The sequence below is a fragment of the Neophocaena asiaeorientalis genome, unplaced genomic scaffold (assembly GCF_003031525.2).
Source record: "Neophocaena asiaeorientalis asiaeorientalis breed wild unplaced genomic scaffold, Neophocaena_asiaeorientalis_V1.1 scaffold594, whole genome shotgun sequence".
NCBI lineage: Eukaryota > Metazoa > Chordata > Mammalia > Artiodactyla > Phocoenidae > Neophocaena > Neophocaena asiaeorientalis.
Window position 1 is genome coordinate 1947122 of NW_020175066.1, and position 12005 is coordinate 1959126.

A 12005-nucleotide genomic window follows, 5' to 3' on the forward strand; every position below is an offset into this window, starting at 1 on the left:
GATGGGGGATGGGGGACCATGAATCGGGGCTGAAGTATTGGTAACTTTTAAAAATATTTCTATTTTTTGTGGCAAGACTTATCTCCAGCAGAAAGTTAAGTAGTTCAGATAGGTTTGTAATATTTGCTTCTTTTCTTAACAAATTTACCAAGTTTGTATGCTTTTTAAGGGAAAAAAATAGCTGCTATTGTAACAAATGCTTTCTGGTTTGGAAAATATCAAGTAAACTTTGTATTAAGGTGAGCTTCTCTCCCCAAAGAAGTTTTAAAAGTGAATCAAATGAAACCAAGCCCCTGGTTCTACTTGTCCCCTGGCCTTTTGCTATGCCATTTGAGGTCTCCCTTGGTCACCAAGCATGCAAGCCAGTTTCTGACTCTCACTGCACATAGCACGGCCAACGTGGAACAGAGTTTGATATGATGCCTTTTCACCCACGTCTCACTCAGAAGTACCTAGAGTCACCAAGAGTGAGGAAGGACACTGTGGGGACACCGCTGTGCATCACGCACTCCAATAAATGCATTGTAATAATTACGTGAGACGACCAGACATGAAGTAACTGCAGGCTCTGGAGGCAGCGGGGCCAGAAGCACAGAAACCAGGCCCTGTCTTCACAGTAGAGGCCCTCTCCTGGTCTGCGCATTCAATAAACCCTACTTTCCTTCTTCCCCTCCCCACCCCCCAGGAAAACATAGGCATGTACAGAAATTTGCATGACATTTCAAAGAACACATTGACCATCATAAAAACTGCTAGTTAATTTTTGTGACCAGCAGCATTTGCCTTTTCAAGGACAGTAGGTTTCTGCTGCATTTTCCCTGATCTGCCAGATCTCTCTCCTCAGGGTAGGTGACTGTTCCAAGGATAGCCAAGGGTATGGGGTTAAGATGACAAGTTCTTCTTTCCCACAGAGTTCCACAGCTGGTAGTAGTGACCTGTTTTCTGGGCACAGTTGCCCCTGTGGATCACACAGTGCCATTTGTCAATCTTACTCTAAAAGCAGTCCTGGGCTTCCCTGGTGGCGCAGTTGTTGAGAGTCCGCCTGCCAATGCAGGGGACACGGGTTCGTGCCCCGGTCCGGGAAGATCCCACATGCCACGGAGTGGCTGGGCCCGTGAGCCATGGCCGCTGAGCCTGCGCGTCCGGAGCCTGTGCTCCGCAACGGGAGAGGCCACACCAGTGAGAGGCCCGCGTACCGCAAAAAAAAAAATAATAATAAATAAATAAAAGCAGTCGTAATCAAGGAAATCTCAGAGTGCTGACAGAGTCCTGCTCATTAGTCCACTTCATGAAGGCGTTTTTTGTCCTTGTCCCCAGAGACTATAAAAGTAGAGGACTCGTTTGCCTTAAAATAGTATTCTCCAGGCTAAATAAGGAATTCAGTCTCTCCTGTGGCTTGGCCCGAAGCGCGGCCCAGATGGAGCCTGTTGCGTCGGCCCCTCGTGGGGTGCCTCCACAGCCAACCACAGTTTTCCTTGTAGTTTGGGACTGAGGTACAGGATGACGTCTTCTACCTGTGAAGACGTTTTGAAACATCTTCCATTATTTGAATAGTCCTTTTCTATCCCACCTTCATCCTCCTCCCCTAGTGTTCAGTCACTATCAGAATTAATTTAATATTAATAGTTTTACTCCCCCTCTGTTCTTTGAATGAACCATGGAGAAATATACTCTGTAAGATTTTATATTAGGATGACACATAAGCTTGGGAAAGACAATCTGAGGCAGTTTATAATAGAGATTTTGTCTTATTTTTGTTCTGTTTTAAACTATTGTTGCTTGATAATCACGTAAGGCTTAGAAATTCAGCAACATGTGTTCCTCAAGCTATAGCAGATAGTTTGTGTCTGCTCCTAAAATAGGATTTGGGGACAAATTCCCAAACTATAAATTAGAGATTTAAGCATTATGGGAATCAGGAACAAATGATATGATGATTTAATCTGAGTCAAGGGAGGTCATCCCCTACACGAACTTGAATTGATTTGTTCGTTTAATTTTTTTTTCCTTAAGGTGAGACCACCACTCCTCGGGCCATCTTGACAGGCCATGACTCTGAGATCACTTGTGCTGCCGTCTGCGCTGAGCTCGGCCTCGTGTTAAGCGGTTCTAAAGGTAAATCTGTGGGGCCTTCAAAAAATGGATGCATTTTTTTGGTGTCTTCTAATAACAAATTACCAGAGGTGAATTTGGTGTCTTTTTCTCTAAAGCTGTGCCATCTGTGACAGTGACTGTTAGCTCCATGGGACTGTTCACATTAACTGAAATGAAATAAAATTTAAAATTCAGTTCCCTGGTGGCACTAGCCACATTGCAGGGGCTCAGTATGCACCTACAACTAGTGGCTACCGTATTGGACGGCCCAGAAAGGGAACATTTCCATCCCTGCAGGAAGTCCTGTTTCACAGCATTGCTCTGAAGAGTGAGGCGAGAACAAGGACAGTCTCAGCGTATTTGTTTATCCTTCTGGACTCTGACTGGGCTGGGTTCCACCTCACACCTGAACGGAAACTCCTGACCCAGTCTGTTTGACTTTCCAAATCTCTGAACTAGGCAGGGGCCAGGATGGCATTGAGAATGGGGTGGAAAGATTCTTCAGCTGGTTGGCCTGGAGGTCTATCCCATAGCATCGTCACATATTTAGGCCAAAGATATTCAGCAAGCTTTCTAAGAGCGCACACAAGAAATCAGGATCTGACCAGGAGCAGAGCTGTTTCCAATTCATTGCTTATTCAGCTGTAATAGTCTATTCATCTCTCTGTCTCTCTGCCCTGAACTGAGCTCTGAACACAAAAAAGTACTGTAATCACATATCTCCTAGGCTTATCTGAGGGAGAAGCGTAGAGTTTTTGAGTCACCTTATCCGTGTCTTGAACTATGATACTTTGTATAGCTAACGAGACTTATTAACGAGTCAAATGTTGGTGTTTAAAAATTTAGTTGGTCAAAACAATGAAATAGTAACAATGATAGCAAGAATTCTATAACTACTGGATTTTTTCCCCTTATACCCAATGATTTCATTTATCCTGAGCTAACATGAGTTCCCGGATTGTATGTGATCCAAATTGGACATGTAAAGTGAGCCTATCATATTACAGGCTGTCCTCACTTTGCACGGTGGTACAGCACCATAAAAATGACCATGCAAGATGAAACCATGCAAAGATATTAAAAATCAATAATTTCAATGGGAAATATTATGAAAAATAATGGGAAATTTTATGATTGTTCCGTGGCCTTTACAAATTTTTATCAAAACAGTAAAAATTCTCTTGTTCACTTTTATACATATATGCATACATACACATATGTATGGACATGAAAAAAATAGTAAAACTCACATTTAGTACACTAATTTAAAACATTAGAGACATTAAGAATGAAAGTATTTTAGTTCTTTGTGAAAAAATACATCAAGAGTACTTGGAAAGTGCTCGCCCCCCTCTCCCCATGTAACTTAAGGAGTGAGAATCGTCTCTGTGCCTTGACCAGTTGTCAAACTTCCTAAGTTTGGATCAGCTTCCAACATTTCATCTTCTGTGCTTTCAATGTCATGAAATATCTCCTAGGTTTCCTTTAATGTGGAGATTTTTGCTGACATCACTTCTGGGACATCCTCATGTTTGTTACAGCACTTTCCATAAGTTTTACAGAACTTATGTCAGTAAGATCACCTTCACTCACTTCCTCTGGCTGCATCTGTAGCGATGTCAACACTCCCACGGTCAGCTCTATCTTCTGTAACTCCGTTTATGTTGGCTTCCAGTTTTACTTTCAGCTTTGTCACTTCTCATTTCCTTACTTCAGATCCATCTTTGTTGGCCACTACCCTCTTTTGATTATCCATTTTTGTAAAACGTCATACAGTTCCATCCCTGGGAGACAAGGAGGCAACACAACTACAGAGTTTGCTGTCTGTGCATGAGCTGAGTCACAGACGTGCAGTGGCCATTCACTCACAGACTTCGAAAGAAGTGATGGGGGTTGGTCACCCATCATGACGCACACCTGTTATTTATAGTGATTTGTGGACTGACAAGCTGACCATGAAGTGTGTACCTTATGCAGTTCCTGTGATAACTGAAATCTGAACTGTGGCATTGAGGGACTGGGGTCATTTAGAGTGACAACTGAAATTCATGCATGGTGGAACTGTGCAGAGCAAAGACTGCCTTCTGTATTTATGTCGAGAACACTAAAAACCTATCAACTCCCTGAGTGGTCAAGAAAAAGCCGAGAGACACATTTTAATGGTCATGTGGGGAACACGTGATGATTCCATGTAGCCACGAGAAATTTAGCCCGGAGAGGAGCAGGGCATATAGTCTAATTACCCCATTTGTCCGACTCAGACATTTCTGAGAACTTACTCATCACACAAGCAGTTTTGGTTACCTGCTCCTCTTTTGCTTTTCATGTAGCAGGCACTCAGTAAAGATGCAGTTTCTCCATCCTCCGCAAGCATCTCAGCCTGGAGGTCAGCCCGGAGAGTGGCGAGTGGTGGATGCAAGCTGCTTGGTTTCGGGGACAGCAGGGGGGCACACTTGTTTGCCAAGGAGAAGTGGCAGAAGGATCTCTGTATGAATTTCCCTGGGGGCTGGGGTGTGAGGAGGTGGACCACCAGGCACCTTCTTTCATCGCGAAGTAGCAAGCAGTGGGAGGGAAGATGTTTTAGGCCTTCAGAAGTTGCCTTAATGAGTTCTCACCACACAGGCCCCAATGCTGCTACATCGGGACCCTGTGTGCCTTACAGCAGCCGATGTTAGTTATAACTGAGGCCCAGCCTTTTGGAAGTTCTTTTAGGATTTGTAATTTGTCCTGTTCCTTTCTGAATTCCTCCAGCTCTTATTATCCCTTGGCATAATGAATTTCATAAAGTAACTTCCTGTCTCTTGAGAAGTGAACTTGAACGTGCATGACTCGGCTTTCTTCTTTCCCAAGTGGAAGGTGAGGTTTAGCCAGCATGCAGATTTTACAAAATAACTGATATCTAAGATATAATTTTTTAAGGCTTTCTACAACTGTGATACGGTACTGGCAGCCTGTTTCAACGGTGCTCAAGATTCAGGTCACATTTGTCTGTTCTTATTCAGAAACTTCATTTTGGCTTTTGTTTCTCCTGTTTTCTCAGAAGGACCATGTCTCATACATTCCATGAATGGAGACTTGTTAAGGACTTTGGAGGGTCCTGAAAACTGCCTGAAACCAAAACTCATGCAGGCTTCCAGAGAGGGTCACTGTGTCATATTCTATGAAAATGGCTTCTTCTGTACATTCAGTGTGAATGGAAAACTCCAGGCCACCGTGGAAACAGATGATAACATAAGGGTAAGTATACCTTACAGACTTTTCAGCATTCTATGTTTTTACCTCAAAGTGTAAAGGCGAGTGAGGAGGGGAGAGGGTTCTCAATTCAGTAAATGGCTTTCTTCTCTCTCCCATTCTGTGAGTTTTCTCCAGTGCATTTTGACCACCTCTGCCACGAAGGCTGCATACAGAGATGCTCACACTCTGCTTTTATTTTTCCCTCCCTTCATTTAAACCAAGTACACATTAGAGGATTTTCCTTTCCTCTTTTCTTTACGATAATAATGTTGATAATCTGTCACTTTGAGTTGCGATTATTTTGTCAGCTACACTAATAAATCTGTAAAGTAATTTGAAATCCCTTGCTGGCTAAAACAATTTCTGTGGCACTTCAGTTAGTACCAAAGGCTCTGGGAAGTTCCTCAAGGCAGCAGTCGGAGGCTTTCTGCAGACTGTTGGTACACACATGCTTTTCCTCTCTGCCCTATGGCCGTTGTTTTTTTTCCCTCTGTAATATTTCCCACTGGATTTTAGGCTTAAACAATCCATCGCCTTTTCCCCAGCACGCCTGCACTTTATCATACTAACTTGTAAGTGGCAACTGTGTGATTAAAGTGAGCTTGCCTAAAATGAGCACTGCCCGTGCCCGGCTCCAGAGACCCACACTTTCACAGCTAACTGCCTTGGGAAGGGTGGAAGGAAATCACAGGCTTGGACTAAGAGACATCACAGAACAAAAATCTCCACCTCCATCCTGCAGTCTGAGCCTGTATAAGGAAAGGAGACCATGGAAACAAATTAGTCATTAGCTCAGACCAGAAATGAAGTTTCTTTGAAAGAGCAACAAGAACCCTGCAGGCAGGTGGCCTGGGGAACCTCTGCACTAATCAAGGCCTCCCACCTGTTTTTATTTAGATGCCAGATTGTGCAGTGGCATTTGGTTAACGTATCAGAGCACATCAACTAGGCAATGTTTAGATGTCTTAACGAATAACTTAAATTTAAGTGGGCAGCCTGTACAGAGCAGCAAAGTTATGTTATCCTAAACAAAGGATCACCCCCCCCCCCCCTTTCATATTTTGTTTTCCTGGGGAAGCTGTGTCTTAGGATATGATTGTCGCCAGCAGACTGCTGTGGCCTGCTGGTACCTCCTGGAAACTGGTGCAACTACGGTGTTGTCCGAGCAACTACGGTGTTGTCTGAGCACTCAGGAGTCCAGGGGCTGAGATTCACACGTCCCCAGGGCCCTCCTAAAATCTCTAGTCTCAACCCAACCTGGATTGAGACTGGAAGAGGCGTATGAGAATTGAGAACAATGTGAATGCTGGTTTGGGTGGGAGATAGGGTGCTATTCAGGAAATGCTACCCTGGCTGTTATTCTCAGGGAAATTTGACAAGTCCCTCATGAGAAAGGCCAACAAAATATTTTTTAACCTTGGCAGGCACCTGGTTTAATAAAATGTTTTAGGTGCTGATACATGTATAGTCCTAAAAGTCCAGGTTTTATTTATTTCAACACAGAGCTAGGAGTAGGGATTCTTTAGGACAAAGAGTTGAAGATTAATGGTTTTAATTTATGTTTTAATACAGCACTTATCCAGTAAAAAGCCTCAAGTATAAAACTCAAGTGAACCACAACCGTAAGGTTAATGGATTTTCATCAGCTGAATTTTATAAGTGTAGCAAATAATTATTTGTTGTAGTCTTCATTTCATTTCCCAGATAAGCCCCTAGAGATTGACGTTTGTGAAATGAATGGGGGAAAAGGATATTGGTTTTCACTGATATTGAAAAATCTTACTATGGGTATTTGGTTAAAATTTAGAGAATGCTTCTTGAGTGAAAGTGTCTTCCACCCACAGGTTTTGATTTCTTAGATGTATTTTTGTGTTCTTGCGAATAAGCTGTATTTAAGAGCCCTCTGAAAGTTCGCATTTACTTGAATGTGAATTGAATGGCTATGAAACATTTCTATAATTTAAAAAAAAATTTTTTGTCAAAGGGTAAAGACTTAAGGCAACTATACTAAAACTCTGAGTACGGAACAGTATAAATATATTTTTCAGAAGATAGATAGTTTCTTTCTGGCCTACTAGTACAATCTGGATTCCCACATTCACTGTATCCAGGTGGACATAAGATTACAGGTATCTGCAATAACTTTTAGAACTCCCAATGTCACCCAGCTAAAGAAAGGAAACGTGTATGTTAATAAACCAGGAAAAGAAGGTTTGGAGGGAAGGGGGCAGGAGGAGAGGAAGGGGCAGTAGGATCTGCTCCTCAAGTAAGGAGGGACCTTTTATATCAGGAGCTGGCATACTTTCTCTGTTAAAAAAAAAAAAAAAAAGTAGCCAGAAATGAATGGATGTGCCTTTGTTCCAATAACGCTTACTTATGAGCACTGAAATTTGGAATTCATGTAATTTTCACTTGTCATGAAATATTCTTTTGATTCTTTTTTTCAACCATGAAAAAAATGTAAAAAGTCATAAAAAAAAAAAAGAAAGTGGCCTGCCTTTGGTAGGTTTGACAGGACTGAAGAGCAAATTACGTGTCTGTCCTTTGAGTTCAGCACTGGCAGGAAGCAGTCAGTCCTGGGGCAAGAAGAAAATGCTTAAACTGGGTTTAATCACCCTGGGAGTCACGGTTCCCTACCAAGTTGTCTTCCCACCTGCTGTAAACTTCCAGCAGGCCTAGTGAAGGTGCTCAAGCTGTAGGTGGTCTCCCACAGGCAGCAGGGTTTTATCAGGGATATGAGGTCAGCTAGCACTGTCTGCCAGCCTCGGTACAAAACAGGCTTAGCACGACCACAGTGCAATGGAGAGATGCCAGGAAGCGCTTCGTTTTACAGTACTGGTCCCCGTCCACAACACGGACCATTTAACTAGTAGTCATAGAATTGGAAGAGTTTGCCACCTCATCCTTAAAAAGCAAAAATTAAAAACAAAAAAACTCAAAAACTCCAGCATTGCCTAACTTTGCCCATTTGACTTTTGAAAAATAGCAAGAGTCTTCTATGACTCATGATTTCCTGAAAACTCCTCAGGAACACATACACACTCTGTCCCTTTGTGGCTCCAGTAGCCGGCTGGAATCGTGTCGAATTAATCAGAGATGCGGTGAGGGCCCAAGTTTTCCGAGAGCCGTGTCTCTACTGAATGTTGCTGTGTCTCACAGGCTATCCAGCTGAGCCGGGATGGGCAGTACCTGCTCACCGGAGGAGACAACGGTGTGGTCATGGTCTGGCAGGTGTCTGACCTCAAGCAGCTCTTCGCCTATCCAGGCTGTGACGCCGGGATCCGGGCCATGGCACTGTCTTACGACCAGAGGTAACACAGGAATAGTGGTCTATGCTGGTGGCATTAAAAACTGGCAAGGGAATGTATGTAGTAAATGGGCTGATGGATGGGCTGGGTTGTGAGGGTCACCTGTGCAATCAAAAAAACTGATGAATATTGGGGTTTCCAAGGTGCTTTCTAAAAAGCATGATTTTGTTTGATGGCATTGCCAATCTTGGACAAAGGCTGAATTCTCTAGGAATAGACAGGATTTAAGTAACAAAGGCTCCAATTATATTGCTGTAAAGCTTTTTATGTTAAAGTACCTTTTTTCTTAAACAAAATTTCATGTGAAATGCCTGTATGTCTGTCCATAAGGATTCCATTGAGAAATCTGGCTTATTTCCTAAAACCTCCATTTTAGGGAGATAATCTTTACCTGGCATCTTATTTCTTTTTAATATACAGTCTTTCATTTTAGTTCTTAACTTCTTTTACTGTGATAACATATACATAAAATTTACCATTTAAACCTTTTTCTGGGGTGCATAATTCAGTGGTATTAAGTATATTCACATTGTTGTACAACTATCACCGCTATTCATTTCCAGAACTTTTTCATCATTCCATCTCATAGTGTCCTTTGATGTGCAAAAGCCTTTAATTTTGATGAAGTCTCATTTATCTATTTTTTTCTGTTGTTGCCTGTGCTTTCGGTGTTACATCCAAGAAATCATTGCAAAATTCAGTGTCATGAAGTGCTTCCTCTATATTTTCTCCTAAGAATTTTACAGTTTTAACTCATATTTAGTTTTTGATCCATTTTGAATTAATGTTTGTTTATATATGATGGTCGTAAGGGTCCAACTTCATTCTTTTGCATGTGGATATCAGTTTTCTCAGCACTATTTGTTGAAAAAGACTGTTCCTATATATGAGAGATTATTTCTGGATTGTCTGTTTTATTCTATTGGTCTATATGTCTCTCTCTAAGCCAGTACCACACTGTTTTGATTACTGTAGCTTTACAGTAAGTTTAGAAATCAGGAAGTATGAGACATCCAATTTTGTTGTTCTTTTTTGAGATTGTTTTGGCTATTCAGGCTCCCTTGAGATTCCATGTGAATTTTAAGATGGTTCTTTTTTCCTATTTTTGCAAAAAACATTGAGATTCTGATAAGAATTAGGTTGAATCTGTAGACAGCTTTGGCTAATATTGTCGTCTTAACAATATTAAGTGTTCCGATCCATGAACACAGGATATCTTTCCATTTATTTATGTTGTCTTTAATTTCTTTCAGCAATATTTTCTGGTTTTCAATATACAGGCCTTTTGCCCCCTTGGTTAAATTTATTCCTTGAGCATTTTATTTTTTTGTCGTCATTGTTGTTGCTGTGATGGAATTGTTCACTGCTTGTATGTAGAAATACAACTTACTTTTTGTATTGTTGATTTTGTATCCTGCAACTTTGCTAATATAAGTTCATCAGTTCTAACAGTTTTTTTGTGTGTGGAATCTTTCGGATTTGCTACATAAAGATCATGTCACTTGCAATAGAGGTAATTTTACTTCTTCCTTTCCAATTCAGATTCCTTGTATTTCTTTTCCTTGCCTAACTGCCCTGGCTAGGACTTTTCGTACTATATTGACTAGAAGTGGTGAAAACAGGTATCCTTGTCTTGTTCCCAGTAAGAGGGGGAAAGCTTTCAGTATTCACCATTGAATGTGATGTTAGCTGGGAATTTTTCATAAATGCCCTTTATATCGTGTTGAGGTACTTTCCGTCTATTCATAGTTTCAGTGTTTTTATCACGAAAGGATGATGAATTTAGTCAAATGCCTTCTCTCATATGGGTTTCTTTTGTTGTTGTTAATTGTTGATGTGATATATTACAATTGATTTTTGAATGTTAAACTATCCTTATATTCCAAGAATAAATCCCACTTGGTCATGGTGTATATAATCTTCTTAATATGCTACTGAATTTGGTTTGCTAGTATTTGTTAAAGATTTTTGTATCAGTAATCATAAGGGATATGGTCTGTGATTTCTTTTCTTGTAAGGTCTGTTTCACTTTGGTGTCAGGGTGTGTTGGCCTCATTGAACGACTTAAGAAATGTTCTCTGTAGTTTTTTAGAGGCATTTGAGTTGGTGTTAATCCTTCTTTAAATGTTTGACAGAATTCACCAGTGAAGCTCTCTGGTCCAGGGCTTTTCTTATTGAGAGGTTTTTGATTACTGATTCAGTCTCATTACTAGTTATAAGTCTATTCAGATTTTCTGTTTCTCCATGATGAAATTTTGGAATAATGTGTGTTTCTAAGAATTTTTCCATTTCATCTAGGTTATCCCAATTGTTGGCATACAGATGTTCCTAGTATTCTCTGATAATCCTCTTTTTATTTCTATAAAATTGGTAGCAGTGTCTCCACTTCATGATTTTAGTAATTTGAGTCCTTTTTTTTTAGTCTAACTAAAAGTTTGTCAATTTTGTTGCCCTTTTCAAAGACGCAACTTTTTTTTTTTCTTTTTGCTGTACGCGGGCCTCTCACCACTGTGGCCTCTCCCGTTGCGGTGCACAGGCTCCGGACGCGCAGGCCCAGTGGCCATGGCTCACGGGCCCAGCCACTCCGCAGCATGCGGGATCTTCCCGGACCGGGGCACGAACCTGTGTCCCCTGCATCGGCAGGCGGACTCCCAACCACTGTGCCACCAGGGAAGCCCCAAAGACTCAACTTTTGACTTTGTTGATTTTTCTGTTTTTCTATCCCGTTTTCATTCTAATCTTTATTGTTTCATTCCTTCTGTTACCTTTGGGTTTAGTTTGCAGCTTTTTCTTGTTCTTTAATGTGTAGAATTAGGTTACTGATTGAGATTTTAAGTATCTGTGTTTACAGCTCTGAATTTCCCTTTTAGCACTGGTTTTGCTGCATCCTGTAAGTTTTGGCTTGTTGTTTTGTATTCATTTGTCTTGGTATTTTCTAATTTCCCTGAGATTTTTTTCTTTGACCCATTGGTCAGTTGCCACAAACTGATGAATTTTCCAGTTTTCCTTCTGTTATTGATGTCTAGTTTAATTCTGTTGTGATTAGAAAAAATACTGTGTGTGATTTCAATCTTTTTAAAGTGTATTAGGACTGTGGCCTAATGTATGGTTTATCTGGGAGAATGTTCTGTGTGCATTTGAGGAAAATGTGCATTCTGCTGTTGTTGGGTGAATGTTTATATATGCGTTCGGTCCAATTGGTTTTTAGTATTGTTCAGATCCTCCATTTCCGTATCTTCTTTCTGGTTGTTCTACCCATTATTGAAAGTGGGGTATTGAAGTCTCCAACCATTATTGCAGAACTGTTTGTTTTTCTCTTCAAGTCTGTCAGCGTTGGTTCCATATATCTTGCGGGGGGGGGGGGGGGGG

The 12005-nt window shown here is 41.2% G+C and overlaps 1 protein-coding gene across 3 annotated transcripts in view; it reads left to right on the top strand.

Annotated features, from left to right (window-relative positions):
- The window catches only part of LRBA (LPS responsive beige-like anchor protein), a 723035-nt gene that overhangs the window by 708584 nt on the left and 2446 nt on the right, over window positions 1-12005 (top strand). For all 3 annotated transcript variants that reach the window (XM_024764049.1, XM_024764050.1, XM_024764051.1), the window contains 3 exons: window positions 2014-2115; window positions 5135-5331; window positions 8488-8639. In XM_024764049.1, the coding sequence (XP_024619817.1) occupies window positions 2014-2115; window positions 5135-5331; window positions 8488-8639 (451 nt within the window). The remainder of the gene's footprint in view (window positions 1-2013; window positions 2116-5134; window positions 5332-8487; window positions 8640-12005) is intronic.